Source organism: Arachis duranensis, chromosome 1 (assembly GCF_000817695.3).
Source record: "Arachis duranensis cultivar V14167 chromosome 1, aradu.V14167.gnm2.J7QH, whole genome shotgun sequence".
Taxonomy (NCBI): domain Eukaryota; kingdom Viridiplantae; phylum Streptophyta; class Magnoliopsida; order Fabales; family Fabaceae; genus Arachis; species Arachis duranensis.
In genome coordinates, this window is record NC_029772.3 from 93,436,140 (window position 1) to 93,454,187 (window position 18,048).

Sequence of the window (18,048 nt, forward strand, 5' to 3'; positions counted from 1 at the left end):
TAGTGCAGTTCATGTTCCTCGGTTACCCCTTCTTCATCAAAAAAGTATGAAGATTTGACCTAACTTGGTGTACTTAATTAAAGTAAACTACGGTTGGTAGCTAGAATTCAAATAAATCCGTGGAATATATATAATATTTTAACAGAAGAACATTGAATTGGCAACATCTTGGTGAAGAAGGGGTAACTGAGGAACATGAACTGCACTAGAGATTGTAGTTCCACCATGGCTGGAAGATGTTTCAGACAGTTTTTCAAACTTGATAAATTATGCCATTTGGGTAGCTACTAAGTGAGCATAGCAAATTGGAGCAACTGCAATAATGCATTGTGTATAGTCTATTAAATATTAAATAATCTCAACCATATAGCTATCTAAAAAGTTCACCATGATCATGTATATGAATGCGTGACAAAATACATAATTATTACATTCTATTGAGTTTATTAAATAAGTGTTTGCTACGGTACGTTTATAAATTAATACGTACCGATACGTTTAAGATATGGACAAATAACAATAAGACATGTGGAATTTATTTTTTACGTCAGCATTTAATTTTTTTTTTCTAATTATATAGTATATCACCACTTTTACTAAAACACCATTTTAATTAAATAAAAATTAAAAATATTTATTTATTAAATTTAGAAAAAGACTTAAATATCCTTTTTTGTATATATTAGACAAAAATTACTCTTTTAGATTAATTAAATTATTTAATTTTATAATTTTAAAATTTAAATAATCTAAAAAACAAAAACAAAAATATATTTAACAAAATCATTTATCTCTTTATAAATCCTAATCAATTATTCATCCCAAAAAAATTAAATAAATTTAAAAAGTACTAAACAAAATCACTTTGTTCTTTGTTTGCTGGATTCTCACGCAAACCTCATCTCTAATTGTTCATACCCAAAAAAAATCATCTGAAAAATTGAGAAAAAAATAAAGGAACAAAACTTCATGTCTTCATCTTCCTGGATTTTTCACCAGCACACTCCCAACGAATGTCTCTCTCATTCCCAATTCTGATATTCAAACCCTCTCTTCTCTCTCACTGCCACTAGAGTCTCTCTCGGTCTCACTAGAGTCTCTACTTGTTCACACAGTCACACTCACCGGCGTCTCGTTGATCCTCTCCTATCATCGCCGGCGTTTCAACGTCTCGCGGCCTTCCCTGGGCTCCTCCTCGCCGGCGACAGAAGCACTTGTCGGATTGTGGACCGTCGCGAGTCGCCGTGGATCGTGGACCGTCGTAGGGTCGTCACTTGCTTCGTCGCTCGTCCCCTTATGGGGTCGGGTCCTCTTCGTCACCCAGTCGCCCTTGGTAAGTCCATGCATCATCACTTCCCTGTTCTCCCTTTCCCAGATTCCCTTCTCCCAAAAAATGGTAAGGTTGAGGTGCCTCAAAGGGTTCAACCTGATATCTTTAGAAACGAGACAGCACAAATGCCAGAGTCAAGGAATCCATTACTGGATGAAGATTTAGTTAGGAACAATGTCGGGCATGATGGAGAAAAATCGACTCATTCTAAGAGAAATGGAATCATGTTGGACACGGGTTCAGATCTTTCTACCACATTGGCTGAGGATGATGATTCCAACCTCATCCCTTCAAGGTTGCGTGACAATATTGTAGGGACTGGTGGGTCATGTTCCAAACGGAGAAGGTACTTAAATGATATTTGAATCTATGAATTAGTTTAGTTATGTAGCAGTGATTCTGAATTAGAATGAAATTGGTGTTATATTCATTCTGATCCTTAGATGTGATCTATTTCTTTTGCCGTGCCAAGCAATATTTTTAGTTAAATGCATGACGAAATGAGAAATTTCAATACAAACATCTCTCACCCTTCTTTCTGGTTTCTGATGGTGTTGGGTTCTCTTGTCAAATTAGCATGTGATTCTGGAAAATAAGTAAACATGTGAGGGCTAAATTGTTCTTGTTGGATTATATTATAAGCACATTATTTCATAGTTGTTTGTGGGTTTAAGGCGTTAATAATTGATTCTTTTCATTGCAGGTTGGATTGTGATCCTGTGGTCTCATCTAACCCTTCTACAACTGAGGTTGGTTGGATTTAGTTTTTCCTCATTATTCTTTTTCATCTTTGCTTAACGTTTGTTAGAAAGACTTTGCAGACTATTTCAAGCTCATAATTTAGATCTATTTGTGAAAGCATGCTGAACTGATGACTGTTAATTATCCATGTTCTGGCATGGCAATTGGCACCTTGTTAAAATAGCTCATAATTTGTAAATCACAAGTGGCAAAACAGTTTAAAACGATAATCATGTGAAATCATTGATGTCTGTATTATTTGTATTCATTTGTGTCATAGTGCTTGGCTCCTTACTCACATTACGTTTGGCATTAGCTTCAGGATGGAGTTGATACTGATGCAAGTGTGTTGCAAAAGGAATATCCTGTAAATTCACCAAAAGAAGTCACAAAGCACACATGTCTAATTTGCAAGAGTGGTGGACAGCTACTGTGAGTACACTTCTTAGTGTTTGGTTCATGCAAGTACTGTAACTTTTTATATTAAATATTAATTATCTAGAACCATGATAGATGTGATGTGTTTATTTGATGCTTTTGTCTGAAATTATAGTTTTCACTATTTTGGCTCGTCTTGTAAATTTTTTCTCCTTTCTACATTTTCTAACTGCAGTCATATGGAGTTGTTAATATCTAGTTTGATGGTTTCAATAAAAAAGAAAGGGAAGAAAAAACGAACAAGCTACTTTGTTGGATTTTATATGCCTTATAAATTATTAACATCAATTATAATCAATTCAAAATTAATAACAGAGGAGAAAACTGCAGGTTCTGAAGAGGATGAAGGTACTAATTACAAGATCACACCTTTTCTTTAAATAGCATTTCAATTCATTCACTGATAACATTTTGATTTGGTTTTGTAGAAAAAGGAGTACCTGCTTTTTGGCTCAATGCAATCAAAAACAATGAAGTGTTAGCTGAAGAGGTTAGTTGGTTGTATCAATAGTAACTCCTTTTTTTTTAAATGTTTATTTTATGTTTTGCAAGCTAGTTATATGTGCAGTTTTCTGCTGTTCTCCTATTCTTATGTTTAACAAAATGAAAAATTTGCAAACTGCATTCTTTTACCTCGACTGAACAAGAGAAGATGTTGGGTATATTCCTACATGCTCATTTTCTCATTGGTTGTTTCCCTGTATCTTATGTTAAAGCAAGGCAGAAGAAAATTGTTTCCCTATGGCATAATATTTTATTGATTTTACATAATATTTTTATTATAAAGGGAGTACTTTGTCCTATTGTAATTCTTATTGATTACAGTTGTCGTACTGTGTTACTGTAAACTTTGTACCTAGGGGGTTCCGTCTGTGATGGTTTAGAACTCTGTTGTTGGTGATGCTGCTGATCATGAAGCAATTGACGAGGAACTTCATCTTGAAAATCTTAAGGTTGATAAAAGCTTTTAATCAATAAAAATAATCCTTCTCTTGTTAACAATCCAGCAGAATGCTGACATGTGATCCCTTTTTTTTTGTCCATCAACTTTATGGATGGATAAAATTACAGGTGAGCTTGTTCGCGGCATCGTTGAAGCCGGGAAGAAGGCAGGCCATGCTATATGTGGTGGGCATATAAGTGGGATGTTCGGGTTTTTCTTCACAGAAGGACCTGTTTACAATTTTGCAGATGCCAAGAAGAGTGATACGGCCAAGTTTGCAAAGTTCTATTGGGGAATGTTAGCAGAAGTTGTCTATTTGGCTCCTTCACAGTTTGAGGCTGGGTTCACCAGCTTGGCGCATAGCCCTGATGACATAGAAAAGACAATAGCAGCTGCAGAGAAGGTTTTCATGGAGATCTGAATGTTAACTTAGAGTTTTAGATGATTTTTATCTTATTGCTGCATTTATTTAACCTGTATCATTTTGGATCTTGTATCCACTCAGTGTATTATTATTATTATTAGTAGCTGTAAAGCCGAGTGAATTTTAAGTCTGTAACTATTTGAGTTCATGGTCTTTCCTCTTCATACAATCTCCATTCAAGCATTTGTTGCTGTTTTTCAGGAGGGGGAGACTCGCATAAAAATGGCAAAAACAATTTTTTTTTTTTTGTAGTTGCTGATGTGTTACTCTGTGATTGGTTATTTATGTTATATTTTGTAACTTCTCTTTGTAACAAAAACTACAACCAAAATATATATTATTAGAGATGTCAACCAACTATTTTAATGGTGTATGCATGGAGATGTGGAACTGTATTATGTAAGATTATTATATATCCAGGTCGCATGCATGGACTTCTTCAATCAAAAGGAGGGAAGACATGGTAAAGGATGATGACACTAAGAGGCTCTACCATTTCTACTTTAGCAATAATTTTGTATATTATTAATTTATTATTACTATTATGCATAACAAGTTTGAACTCTTAAGTTAGCTAGCTGAATTTGATTTACATATAATGGTTTTTCATATGAAGTTATTCCATGAAATATTTTCCCTTAAATTTGTTTGTTTAGTTGCATATTTTAATGCACAATCTTCTCAATGAACATTACAATGAGCATGTAACTAATTTAAAAATCATGGCTTGTAACTTTATTGTTGTATTGATGTGAACAAGCTTGAAACTTACAACCAAAGGTCATAACAACATTCAATTAAAATCAATCCCACACATAAATGGGGACACCTTCTTCTTGCCACAGAGAAGGAGAAAAAAAATTGTATTCCATACAACAAAAATGGTAGCAAACAAAGAAGGAAATTTTTTTCCATTATTTGTTACCTTAAAGTACAAGGGACTGGCCCCAGAGAATTAAATGGCACCAGGGTCAAGCACCAAAAATGAACTGTAAAGAATAGACTAAAACAAAAACAAGGTTGGGGAAAAAGAAAAAGAAAAACCACTGACATGCAACACACTTTTTTTTTGTGTTTGTCAGAATCTCTCAAAATTGTTCTAGCCATATCAGCCATTAAAGGTGTGAGTTAAAGCTTCTTCAAGGGATGACTTGGCATTGCCTTGCAAATCCTCAAGTACAGCAGATTTCTCACCAGGATCATTATTCAATCGGTTTAACAAAACCAATGTACACTCAAAATTATGTGATACTTGGCATGTGATACGATAAGGAACTATAATGCCTTTTAAGATGTCTGTGGAAAAGGTTCCAAGCTGTCTTGAGTGGAAGGTTCTGCTGAATCAGGTTCAGTCTTTCTAAAAGTAAGCTTTTGTTGGGGAAGTTGGCCGTTGGAAAACGCTGTGACTTCTGTGTCTATTAAGATTGTGTCTTCATCCTTGAATTCTCCTCTAAGAATACCCTTGGCAAGTTCATTCTCTACATTCTGCTGAATCACTCGCTTTACTGGCCTTGCACCATAGTTTGGATCATACCCTAGACTTCCAAGAAGTTCAATAGCAGCATCTGTCACCTTGATTTTCATCTTCTTGTCCGAAATTCTCTTCTGCACGCGCTCCAACTGTAATTGACAAGAGGAGGAGTGTGTTAGACCATCGACTGTAAGATGAAACTTCGAATTTTAACAGGTCAAGAATGTAGTTAGCATCAATCATAGACTGATCAAGCACACTTATCCTGATGAGAATCATCAATTAGTTTGGACATAAGAGAAATTTTCAAGTGTAGCTGAAAATGTACTTGGTAGTTAAATTACCTGTAACCTCACAATGCTACTAATTTGTTCACGATCTAGAGGCTGGAAAACAATATACTCATCAACTCTGTTCATGAACTCTGGGCGGAAAACAGCTCTTGCTGCGTCCAGTACGCACTGCTTTATGGTTTCATAAGTGGATTCTTTCAACTCGGTCTCATCATCAGTGTTGATTATGTATTGGGATCCAACATTCGAGGTCATAATGATAACTGTGTTAGTAAAACTCACTGTGCGGCCTTGCGAGTCGGTCACTCTTCCATCATCCAAGATTTGAAGGAATACATTGGAAACATCTGCATGTGCCTTCTTGATCTCGTTAAACAGAATAACAGCATAAGGTCTGCGGCAAACCGTCTCAGTAAGTTGACCTCCCTCTTCATACCCAACATATCCAGGTGGAGCTCCAATCAATCTTGAAGCTGCATGCTTTTCCATGTACTCACTCATATCGATTCTTACAAGTGCTTCTTCTGTGTTGAACAAGTAGGAAGCAAGTGCCTTAGCCAGTTCTGTCTTTCCCACACCCGTTGGTCCCATAAACATGAAACTAGCAATTGGACGATGAGGATCTGAAAGACCTGCTCTTGACCATTGGATTGCCTCAGCTACTGCCCTAACAGCAGGGTCTTGACCGACCACACGCTTATGGAGCACATCGTCCAAATACAACAACTTCTCCCTCTCTGAATGTTGTAGTTTTGATACAGGTATACCTGTCCACTTGCTTACAATTTCAGCAATACCATTTCCTGTAACTTCCTCCCTCAGCATAGACTGGCCGGAGCTAATGTATTCATCCAACTCCTTCTCTGCAGTTTCCAGTTGCCGTTGCAAGGAGTTCAGACTGCCATACTTTAATTCAGCAGCACGGTTAAGATCATACTCCCTCTCAGCCTGTTGGATCTCAAGATTCACCCTGTCTATCTGCATATGTAGATTAACCAGCGATGAGTATCTGCTATTGATGTTCAATTTACAATAATCTTTTACGTGATTAAATTTATATTCAATTATAATCACCAACTCCACCTGTTTACTAGCACATGTTATTTAAGTTGATATAAACACGAGTACAAAACAAATTTCACATACATTTCATCAATCTATTTCAAACAAGAGAGTGAACACTTGAATAACAATAACACACCTCTTCTTTGATTGATTGAATTCAAGTCATTACTGACTTTTCATGCTCCCACTGTTCAGTGAGCTCAGCCTGTTTCTCTTTCAAAAGAGAGAGCTTTGTCTCAAGACGATTTAGCCTGTCTCTTGAGGCCTTATCTGTATCATTTGTTAGAGACAGTCGCTCCATCTCTAGTTTCAAGACTGACCGGTTGATCTCATCAAGTGCAGTAGGTTTAGAAGTAATTTCCATTTTCAGTTTGGCAGCGGCTTCATCAACCAGATCAATAGCTGCAGAGGAACCACTGGATATTCATATCAAAAGCTATCTATCTATCTATCTATCCATCTATCTATCTTATAACAAAATTTTCAGGCAAATTTTAACAAAGTTTCAGCACATACTTAACAAAGAGTAATAAATTTTTCCAAATCTTTCTGATGTTAAGCATATTAGAAAAAGAAACCCAACTTTCAGGAGACAGTAACAAAATCATGAAATTTGAACAAGATCAAATACAGACCAAAAACAGAACAACACTCACGGAGCCAACAATCAAGAACAATCAGCACAACATACTAAACAGAGCCAGAAATCAACAACAATCAGCAACTAAAATTAGAATACAGCAACATATAATCACCCTAAATCCTAAAATCAATAAATCTATCAACAAAAATTCAAAAACAGCAGATTCAGAAGTTAAAAAACACTAAAACAGCAGCAGCAACATAACAAGTGGCATGACATTCAGAAATCAAAAGCACATCAACAGAGCAAGTAGTTAAGTTACAGTGGTGATATCACATGTCAATCAAAAATAAAGAACACATAAAAAAGCAAAACAGCAACACACAAAACAGCATCACAGCAGAAGATCATTCAAAAAAATATCACAACACACAAAAATAGCAACACAGCAGAACTAGAGCTCATTAGTAATCAAATAATCATTCAATAGAAAATTAAAACACAAAACATTCAAATATTCAGTAATCAAATAATCATTGAAAATGGAATAAATAAAAAACGCAGAAGAAGTTAGCAGTGAACTGACCGTCGAAGTCTAAGATTTTTTTCTTGGTTGAGCTTCTGCTCTCTGAACTCGAAGGAAGGAAACTGGAATGGAGATGGATTTTTCTTCTGAGCAGTCTGAGAAGAGGGGGGCAGAATCGTGACGGAGACAGAGGCCAGGCGACGAACACAACTCAGAAGACAGTGGTGGGTTGGAAGAATCTGCGACGACCAGACGAAGACGATGGTGACTGAGCACCCGACGGACGGCGGCAGAAGCGCTATGGAGCAGATGAATACCAGGAACTGACGCGCCGAGGTCGAGGAAGAAGAAGCTGCGATTCTTGAAGGAGGAAGAAGCACGGACGACCAGACGACGATGATAGTGCCTGAGAGCGACGGACGGCGGCAGTCCTTGCGGCGGTGGTGGAGAAGTTAGGGTTTCTGTTTCAATTTCCTTTTTTGATTTGCAGAAGAGCTGTTAGAATAGAGGTATTTAAATGGTATTTTTGTCTAATCAAATAAAGAAAGGATGTTTATGTCTTTTTATAAAATTAAATAAATAAATGTTTTTAATTTTTATTTAATTAAAAGGGTGTTTTAGTAAAAGTGGTGATATACTATATATTTTAAAAAAAAAAATTAAATGCTGATGTGGAAAATAAATTCCACATATCTTATTGTTATTTGTCTATATTTTAAATGTATCAGTACGTATTAATTTATTATCGTACCATAGCAAACACCAATTTTTTTTAGTTAGATCCCTAGACAATTAAACCAATTACTATCAAGAGTAATTATGTCCTTATATTTTTTTTCTTTTTAATTAAGTCCTTGCACCAAATTTTTTTTAATTAGAACCTTATACTTTTTTTTTATTTTGATTCCTGCACTAATTTTTTTTAGTTAGATCCCTAGACAATTAAACCAATTACTATCAAGAAAGATCTAATTGAAAAAAAATTAGTGCAGGAATCAAATTAAAAGAAAAAAAATATATAAATACCTATTTGAAAATTTTACAAAACTATAGATACCAATAGAGTAATTAAACCAATATATTTATGATCTAATGTATATATATCAACTATGTTATCTTATTTATATGTTCTGGATCATTTTCTTTCATATCAAAAACATAAATAAATTTTTATATACATATTCAATATCAGTTTGAAAGTTAAGGAATATACTGTTGCATTCTGCATTTAATTTTTAACAAAAAGAATAAAAAAATATTTACTTCTTCAACCATCTTTGTTCTCAAAAGTAACCACATCTTCTTAAATAGACACAAAAAAAATTCTCCCTTTTCAAAGAAATAACTAACCCCATGACAAAATTAAATACATAATATATGGATATGAAAGTTTATGCATGTATTAATTTTTTTTCTTTATCTTATAATTACCATACTGATGTAATAGTTATTTTTTTAATTCTAACCACACTTTGAATCAGATAAAACGCAGAAAAATTATGTTTATCAATTTATGTTTTAAACCAAACCTTTTTTTTTTCTATTGTAAAATTTGTTTCTTCATCCCATATAGACCTACAAATTTATATATATATATATATGCTAATAAAGTTGTTATTTTGTTTTCACATGCACACAACTTTTGTGACAATTTCTCTATGACAACTTTTTACTATGGCATGACTACACAAAATACTAAATACATATACTTTAAAAATATTGAATTATGTTTAAGCTATACTAAATCATATTAAAATATTTTATTTAGTTGCTTCAACTCCATTTCTAAATTAAATTTAGTGTGCGATAAATTTAAAAGTTATTATGTTCCCACATGCACAGCACACAACTTTTGTGAGAATTTCTCTATAACAATTTTTTACTATGGCATGACTACACAAAAAAATAAATACGTATGCATTAGAAATATTAAATTATGTTTAAGCTATACTAAACTAATCATATCAAAATGTTTTATTTAGTTGCTTCAACTCCATTTCTAAATTAAATTTAGTATGCAATAAACTTAAAAGTTATTGCAACTCCTTTCACAGCTTTTTGCAATGCTAATTATTTTTTGAAATTTTCATCAACTAAAATACTGAATTTATGCTAAAATGGTGATATTACATTTCTCACAAGCTCAAGCAAGTACTATAAAAAAAAGAACCATATAGTAAAAGCAAAATATTTCTAAATGTTAAAATATTTTGTGTAATACTAACTTGACCACGTTTAGATTTTTGCATAATCCCCAATTTATCACTTAAGTTCTCTTGTTTCCAACAATAACATTCATGTTTGCATAATCCATCTCCTAGAACGAATAATTTGCTTGAAAAACATCATTTTCTATTATTTTATACTGCACTTTACTTTCAACTTCAAATCTTCTTGTTTAATTCCTAGATTAGTTATCTTGCTCGTGAGTTCCTGTATTGCCTCCTCAGTAAGAGAGGAATTTACTTCTGATATTCACATTGTAAATCGTGCAGCTTAAAAGTGAACATAAATACATAATAACTTGAGTTAAAAACTATCCAATATCACTTTTTGAAATTCAAACAAATATGTTCTAAATTTTGTCCCTGTATAAAATGAGTCATGAATCAATCAGCCATATTATCAAATTCCAAGGTCATTGTCACATCATTGTCACTTACCTTCAGAGCATTGGTTGATAATCTCATAAAAAACAGTAAGATTTAAAAGAAACATTTTCAAACTACTAAAACAAAGATAGAACGAAAAGATATATGGTATAGTTAAAGGACAGTGTTGAATTTAACTATTATATTTGATGGGCTTCAAGTATCATTTCTAAGTCAACAGGGTCAAGCAAAAGCAATCAGAACCTAAAGGCGGCATCATATATAAGCCTCTAAACATGGCACTTCGTATCTAAAAAATCAAAATTCAATAGTCACACTAAAATTAAAGTTTAGCAGCCATTTCTTTAATTTCTTTCATCACCATTTTTAGCGAATCCCAATATAAGTATTTAAGGAAAGACAATTACATCACATCACAAAAAAAGGTAAATAGTTAGATCATGGACTAATTCAAATCATTATAAACCATATATAATAAGGAATGTTAAGTTGGCATGAGGGCATTTAAATAGTGAAATTCGAAATGAAGCACTTTTCAATCAAATATCCTTCATTTTTCTTGATCTTTAAAGATAGTAATTGATAATAAAAAGAAAAAAAGATACATATAGATAGATGATCATACTTTATCTTCAGTCATCACATGTAAATTAATAATACTCATTTCTCTCATGCTTTTGGTTCCCTCATATTGTAATTCCTTGAAATATCTTAATTTCAAATTTAGTTCAAAGATTTAAGAATACTAAAAATTAGAATCTATGAACAAAATTGGTGAAACTATGGTTGTTGGTGATAGATAATTTATATTGGACTAAGAACACACCCAATCATTTCAATTAAAAAAAAAAATTGCTTTATTTTCAACATGAGTAATTAAACTGATAAATTCTTTCTCCATTTCTCTACATTCTCCCAACATGTGAAGACTTTCTTTTTATACTGATAAACACTAACATTATACATAAATCCTTTGTAAAAAAGGCTATAATTTGCATCTAACTACATGACAAATATAATATGTCTCTTTGTGATCTCCTACTTAACCCACCAGGAACATAAAACAAATCATATCAAGCTTCAACACGAACAATAACAATAATACTAACAAAACATAGTTTAAGAAGAAGAACCAAACATGCAACAAAGCCAGTGATATAATTATATACCATGAACTTGGTTTTTGTGCTCGCTAAACAACACTGCAATGACAGTTTTAATGAAGTAAAATTATTTATAATTGGCCAACAAAGTTGAATAATAATCAGTGACTAAACCTTAGATTAAGAAGTTCTTGTATCTTTAATGTGCAACAAATAATTATATATTTGCTAATCTCATAGTCATTTCCATACTCTGTCGATTATAATAATTAAAATTTCAATTATTAGTAGCACAATAACTACATCACCTCCAAAGATCAATGGGACAAATTGAACGGTGAACAACTCAAGCAATATCATCTAAGCTGATAATAAAATCTTTAAAATTGAAAACACAGAAGTTCAAATCAGAGGGGGAGCGAAGAACAACACAAAAGGCAAGAGAGAGCAATTGAAAACTTTCAGCAATAATACAAAATTAGGATGAATACATCTCCTATTATCTCTGCCTTCTTCTATTAAACCGCAATCGAGGATCTACATCCAATTTCATAACATTAAGGGCACATAAAAAAGATACGATTAAACTCTTTAGTACACAGGCTAATGGAATCACTGTAGAATTCAAGTTCATGATCTCTTCTCTAATAAAATGCTAATAATCAATTAGTTAACTAAAGAAGTAAAAAAATGTTTGTTTTACATGTAGTGGCCTATTTTTAAATTAGTTAACTATAAAATTTTTTATTTTACAAAATAGGGGAAAGAAAATCTATATAATTTTCAAGTTGTTATAGTTACAGACTTATAGAAAATAGTCAAGAGCATGGTTCAATGATTAAAAAACTGCCAACAAACCATAACATAAAACTGCAACAGTGGTGTATACTGAGTTAATAGAAATCACAGTACAAAATAAAAAATGGAAAACTACATTCATCATGCATGTATAGCAGAAGAAAAAGAAAATTAAAGCAGATAATTTACCAACTATTATTAGTATTATTGCTGCATATTCACAAAATACTGCATGTAATACATGACTTTAACCGTTTGCATTATCTATGTGCCCTTGAGTTTTCAATATTTATATATGGTATGAAACTCATTTTTAAAGAAAACTCAGAAACAAATATACAGAAGTTAGTTATGGAAGGAAAAGGAAGATCAAAATTATTTAAATACATATAAACTTAGTTAAATTTTAAAGAGTGCCATCCAAGAATTAAACTGAACAAATTAAAGAAGAGAAAAAAACGATCCAATTTAAACAAAAAAAAAAAGGTAAAAAAAATAGCGATTAAGGCAGATGAATCATTCATACCGCTTTGGCAGGTGCAACTTCAGCCGGAGCACGTTGCAGCAGATTTCACACCTTGAGCTTTGTCGGAGAAGTTGTTCCTTAAAAAAAGAAATCAAGTTTTCAAATTACTTAGCAAAACCAAAAGCAAATCAAAATTTGTAGTAACAAAAAAAATCTATAAAAGTCAAAGCTACTAAATTACATAAGATGTCAACAGACAACAATGACTGCTTATTTTAAGTGTGATGCTGTTTTACTCCAGCATTTTATGAAACAACTCCTGAACTTAAGATATGCATACACCTTTGAACAACATTTTATGTTTAGGAAAGAAAAAAACTATAGCCTCTAAGAAAAACCATTGTTGTTATAAATAGCTTTTACTAAATTTCTTTAAATTATAGAAAAAACACCCAACTTCAAGAGGGGTAACATTTTCAAGAGAAGCAACTCTAACTTCAAGAGCAGTAGCATCTCCAACTTTCTGCTATTGCTGTTGGACTCCTAATAGTCCAAGAAACTGCTCCATGGTTTGGTTTGTTTTAAACCATCTCATCAAAGTATCACATGATTAAGTTTCAGATAAAAAACAAAATGCTCCATATTCATTAAAATTTTTACAAAAATCCCATAAACCTTCAAGATATGATAATCAAATACTTTAACATTGTAATTTGCATTAGTATATACCCAAACAAAAAGAACAAAGAATTTATTTTGCATTACTTGATGATCTTCATTGCTTCAAAATTATCTCTTATAGAATTTCCAAAAGCAGATCTTTTTTACTGAAATCAATTCTAGCTGATAAATTAAGAACTCGAAACATCTTTCGAGAAAATTTATATTGGCATATGTGATTTGTTAGTATGAGAGGATTGATATACCAAATGAAAGAATCCCTAACAATGAGATGGTGGGTGCAAATTCAGAACACATAAATATATTTTAGTGTTGGATCCAATTAATTAAAATGAAATGGATATAACACACAAATGTTTATTCTTTTTTCTCTATATGTTATAGATTAAGGGTTGTTGAGTACAGGCATCAAACCCAAATAAATATTATTGAACTTCCTCATGAACTCTATGATGATGAGGATGGAAGTACCGGTAAAATTGAAAAGGTCTATATAACATTAAATATATTATTGAATTGGATAAAAATGTTATCAATCATGTCAAATGAGGCATAAAATGTAGAAATTTAATGTCAATTTCATTATATAGAATCAATATCCACCATCCTAGGCAGCAATCTTTTCATTCCTCTAATATCAACATAAATGCAAATGGCAACAAAAGGAAATTTTAAAGGATAGTATTACCTGGAGGACATTGTTGGCATAATCAAAGACTCCATCAGAGACCACAACAAAGAATTATAGAGACTAAAAATTTTACTTGCAATTGCAGGTCAATCACCACCTCAGATGTTCTTTAAGAAATGACATAAGATACGAAATCAGATAAAAAAATCAGCAATATAGTTAATAGAAGACAAACACGGTTAGCTATCCAACAACAAAAAGGTAACGGATTATTATAGATTAACCAAAATGTACATGCAATCATTTGAAAGCAAAAAAATATATATTTTATTGCAGATTAACCAAAATTTTAGAACTTGAAGCTGTCGTTCACCGAAGAATGGATTATAAAGGATTCTTCTCTGGTTATAACGAAATCAAACAACAAAATAAAGAGAGAACTAACCATCCTTCATTCGCAGCATCCACTGGCAAAGGAACGGCTGCGACGGCGTTCTGCGGTAGATGCAGTTCTATGGATCCAACAGCGTCGGTAACCTCCATCACCGCCGTCGCCGCCTCATTCCTCTTCTTTTCTCTGTCGATCTAGCATCCTTCTCTGTGACCGTCGTTGTCATCGCCACCCACCACTTCTTCCGTCGTGCTTTATTTCTTTACCGACCTTTTCTTCTTCTCTTCTCTGCGACATTGAAAGAGGAAGTCTGGTGCCAACTACTCCCCCTATCAGAACTGGCAACTCTCTCTCTCATATTCTCTTCTTGAAAGTCCTGAAACAAAATCATTTTCAATTTGAATTTGAATCAAATCCCGCCCAGTTACTTCTTTGGATTGAGAACAGCAAAGTGCCCAACATTAAAAACATAGTAACATACACTTGTCAATCATACACAGCTCCACGTGGCAAACACAGAACACTCCACTTGTCGAGCAAATACCACAACTATATTCTTATTATATATTAATAGATATTTGGCCTATGTTTTGCCAATATTTTCAGTCTTTTGTTATTAATTCATTAAATTTCATAGAATGGAGGGGGAATCACGACGGATCTAAATGCTAGTTAATCTCCAAGTGAGCCTTTCACGCTATTCAAAGCTGCTTGCCTGTGTTGCAGCAATGGACGTGAGCAAGCAAATAAATTTCAACCTGAAAAATGTAAAGGAAGCAATAAATTATATGTAGCCCAGCTCTTTATATAAGTATTGACAATATTATGCAAAAATGGTTCGAATTTAGAAACTATCAAATGTTCAAATGTGATGGATTAGATGAATATGCCATATTGCCATGCACTATATTTTTAATTGATTGATTATCATAACACTTTTCACTTTCTTATTTTATCACAAATGTGACTAGTGAACTTGCAAAGTCTAACCGGAAATGTTAGTAGACTTCAACTTTCTCCAGTGTTCCTCCTCAAAGAAACAAGCATGTCCGATTATGGGGAACAAAATCGAGCATGTCTTGTATCTCCTTTGAATTAGGAACCTAAAAGCACGAAACAAGCAAAACAGACCAGTCAGGTAATCACCACAGGTAACAGGTACAATAAAAGATTGGCGCACCTCTCCACAATGAAGGGTTACAAAAAGACCTTGTTCTCTGGCGAATTTCAATGCTGGCAAGTATCTTTTCCAAAAAAAGATAACGGGAGACTTTGATCTAAAGCATCATTACGAATTACTATGCTAGAGTCCTTGATAGATTGACATACCATTTGCCAACCTTTGGATTCCCAGATAGGTCAATTCCAACCACCCCCAAATGCCTCATTTCCAGTGCCAGTTTGACCTGCAACACAGAAATGGAGTGTTGAAAGTATTAAGTAGCAAGCATCAAACTTAAGGATGCTGAAATTACTCATCTTACAGTTTCCATAGTTGCTTCTGTTGTCTCCCTACGATCAGCACTCAAGAGAAGCCTAACAAAGATTTTCTTCCTACTATTTCCATCACATTTATCATTTGTAGCTGGAGATTCTAAAAGATTTCTAGGATCCTCAGTATAAGGAATTAAAGCCACATCAACCGAGCTGACAGATCTTATCCCTTCCAATACAGCTTCAACATAAGAACGTTTGCTCATTCCTTGGGAATCGTTTTTCTGTAAGGAATTAAGCCGAAAAATTCACTGTCGAATCAATAGAAAAAACCAAAAAGAAAAAAAAGAGTCCGCATCAAGTACCAAGCTCTTCTAGTTACCTTTGGGGTGGTTCTCAATTCGAGATAGACAACCTTTTCTGATGCGAAATCTTCAACAACCTGCATTCAGAAATTGCTTCTATAAATGCAAAGGCTGAAGGCATCGGATTTAGAAACACAGAAATTTAGATAGTAAGCAACCATACTTCATTCGCAATTCTTGTAACAGTCATGTGATCATCTGTATTTACAAAACCATAACCACCACCATTATAAGCCTTAAACACTATAATAGTAACAATTACTAACACTAAAAGTGACAATCAAACAGTCCCTCATATCACAAACACTAGCAGAGCGCGTAATTTTTACAATCAAACAGCTGTTAAGGGTCAAAATCAGTCCCAAAATGAACATGAAGCTGAACAACAGTGAAGGGGCACACTGAAAATAAAACAAGAAAATAGGAAAGGAAAAAAGGGAAAAGGAGCATACTTTTAAGGATAACATGCTCCACTTGGGAAAAATCTATTAGACCCTTGTCCCACAAAGCTCTAGCGAGTTCTCTGTGCAACAAAAAAAAGGATAAGAGGAAAGAGAATGAGATGAAGAAACAAAACAAGAGAGAGAGGAAAGGAGAAAAGGAGTACAGGAGAGTGGAGCCTCTGATGGATCCATTGAGGTGAGCATGGAGTTCCACCTTTGGCATTGACATCCACCACTCCATCTTTTCTTCTTCCTCAACACTGAAACTGAAACTGCAAGTGCTTCGTTGGGTGTTGGGTAAGAGTAAGAGTACACTCTGGTTGGTTCAGAAGAGACTGGCCAATGGCCATTCACTGAACTCATCCAAGGGCGTGTATCAGACAAAAAATAAATTAAAAAAAAAAACAGCACTCAAACATGTTGAGGATTTAGGGTTCATGCCACGATCATTGTGATAAGATCCCAATCAATGTTATATTTGCTGTTAATTTTGAATATTCAACTATTATTTCCTATCTTTGAAATACTTAGTGTTGGTATTTGTATTTGTACGTTCAAAAAATTAAAAAATAAGGTAAAAAATAAGTTTTAATCAATTTTAAATTTATAATTCTTTTAAGAATAAACTATTATTTTTATCTACAAAAATTGAAAATACCTTCATATTTATTTATAGAAAACAAAAATTACCATTTGTATTCATAAAAAATAAATTTTTGTAGACAAAATTATCTAAATCCTCGAAAATTAAATAAAATTCCCTATACCATTCTCTCCACTACTACAACCATCATCTCCCTCTTCTCTATCTCAACATTCTCAGTGACTCCAATCCTAACATTGATCACTTCGCCGCTCAGTATCACCGCCTTACCCTCCTCCTCAACCGCCACCTTAACCTCTTCGCCACACACTTTCTCATCGGTGTCGGTAGCAACTCAACAACACCAGCACCATCATCTCCAGCATAATCATCTAACGCAAAGAAATCCTAGATCTAAGGATGCCGCAGAGCGTCATGGCGGTCGATACCAGTAGGTTGCTTGTTAGGACCTCGAGAACAATGGCGAGGACGACTCCCCCGCCGCCAAGAAGTCCAAATCGGAGAAGTTCCCTCTCAACAGCTGCGAATTCGCCACGGCCGTCGATGTATTCTTCCTTTTCGCCACTGGCCTTTTCTGCATCTACCTCACCGCCTTCGAATTTGGCCGCATCAAGCTCCCACGCACTCTCTCCGATCTTCTCCTCCTCAAGTAAATAAAAATCCCTCTTTTCATTATTATGTTATCATCTTCATAGATTTATCTAAA

The 18,048-nt window shown here is 33.7% G+C and overlaps 3 protein-coding genes and 1 pseudogene across 12 annotated transcripts; 2 read left to right on the forward strand and 2 right to left on the reverse strand.

Annotated features, from left to right (window-relative positions):
• The first annotated feature begins 787 nt into the window (after positions 1 to 787).
• LOC110280040 (uncharacterized) lies at positions 788 to 3,722 on the forward strand. Of its 8 annotated transcripts, none has more exons than XM_052258623.1 (7): positions 788 to 1,333; positions 1,451 to 1,676; positions 2,034 to 2,079; positions 2,388 to 2,503; positions 2,938 to 2,999; positions 3,370 to 3,462; positions 3,581 to 3,722. In XM_052258623.1, exons 1-5 carry the CDS (start codon positions 1,297 to 1,299, stop codon positions 2,981 to 2,983), a joined length of 471 nt encoding a protein of 156 aa, XP_052114583.1. In that variant the 5' UTR covers positions 788 to 1,296; the 3' UTR covers positions 2,984 to 2,999; positions 3,370 to 3,462; positions 3,581 to 3,722. The 8 variants fall into 8 exon arrangements, with proteins under 8 accessions (XP_052114583.1, XP_052114576.1, XP_052114590.1 ...); XM_052258630.1 differs by having other exon boundaries at positions 790 to 1,333; positions 1,440 to 1,676; XM_052258620.1 differs by adding an exon at positions 2,825 to 2,857 and having other exon boundaries at positions 792 to 1,676.
• LOC107484477 (glutamate-1-semialdehyde 2,1-aminomutase, chloroplastic) lies at positions 3,530 to 4,418 on the forward strand. Its single transcript, XM_016105041.3, has one exon. The coding sequence runs from the start codon at positions 3,565 to 3,567 to the stop codon at positions 3,871 to 3,873; it is 309 nt and encodes a 102-aa protein (XP_015960527.1). The 5' UTR covers positions 3,530 to 3,564; the 3' UTR covers positions 3,874 to 4,418.
• A 190-nt stretch (positions 4,419 to 4,608) lies between these two features.
• On the reverse strand, positions 4,609 to 8,025 carry LOC107484462 (chaperone protein ClpB3, chloroplastic-like; annotated as a pseudogene).
• Positions 7,884 to 17,171, reverse strand: LOC107484461 (N6-mAMP deaminase). Of its 3 annotated transcripts, XM_052258636.1 has the most exons (11): positions 16,903 to 17,171; positions 16,748 to 16,818; positions 16,459 to 16,493; positions 16,313 to 16,372; positions 15,981 to 16,214; positions 15,487 to 15,902; positions 14,978 to 15,254; positions 14,551 to 14,872; positions 14,163 to 14,272; positions 12,854 to 12,930; positions 7,884 to 8,288 (listed from the first exon to the last, which is right to left on the reverse strand). In XM_052258636.1, the coding sequence occupies exons 1-6, from the start codon at positions 16,977 to 16,979 to the stop codon at positions 15,795 to 15,797; spliced, it is 585 nt and encodes a 194-aa protein (XP_052114596.1). In that variant the 5' UTR covers positions 16,980 to 17,171; the 3' UTR covers positions 7,884 to 8,288; positions 12,854 to 12,930; positions 14,163 to 14,272; positions 14,551 to 14,872; positions 14,978 to 15,254; positions 15,487 to 15,794. The 3 variants fall into 3 exon arrangements, with proteins under 3 accessions (XP_052114596.1, XP_052114594.1, XP_052114598.1); XM_052258634.1 differs by lacking the exon at positions 7,884 to 8,288 and having other exon boundaries at positions 9,407 to 12,930; XM_052258638.1 differs by lacking the exons at positions 7,884 to 8,288; positions 14,163 to 14,272 and having other exon boundaries at positions 9,407 to 12,930.
• Between the last annotated feature and the right edge of the window lie 877 nt (positions 17,172 to 18,048).

Bases quoted from the DNA above. Each gene is read 5' to 3' on its own strand.
- LOC107484461 (XM_052258636.1), bottom strand. From the start codon at position 16,979: ATGGAGTGGTGGATGTCAATGCCAAAGGTGGAACTCCATGCTCACCTC. The intron at 16,819-16,902 runs GTACTCCTTTTC...TTTGTTGCACAG, and splicing joins ATCAGAGGCTCCACTCTCCT to AGAACTCGCTAGAGCTTTGT. The intron at 16,373-16,458 runs GTATGGTTGCTT...TTCTGAATGCAG, and splicing joins TTACAAGAATTGCGAATGAA to GTTGTTGAAGATTTCGCATC.
- LOC107484477 (XM_016105041.3), top strand. From the start codon at position 3,565: ATGGATAAAATTACAGGTGAGCTTGTTCGCGGCATCGTTGAAGCCGGG.
- LOC110280040 (XM_052258612.1), top strand. From the start codon at position 1,297: ATGGGGTCGGGTCCTCTTCGTCACCCAGTCGCCCTTGGTAAGTCCATG. The intron at 2,080-2,387 runs GTTGGTTGGATT...GTTTGGCATTAG, and splicing joins CTAACCCTTCTACAACTGAG to CTTCAGGATGGAGTTGATAC. The intron at 2,504-2,937 runs GTGAGTACACTT...TTGGTTTTGTAG, and splicing joins AAGAGTGGTGGACAGCTACT to AAAAAGGAGTACCTGCTTTT.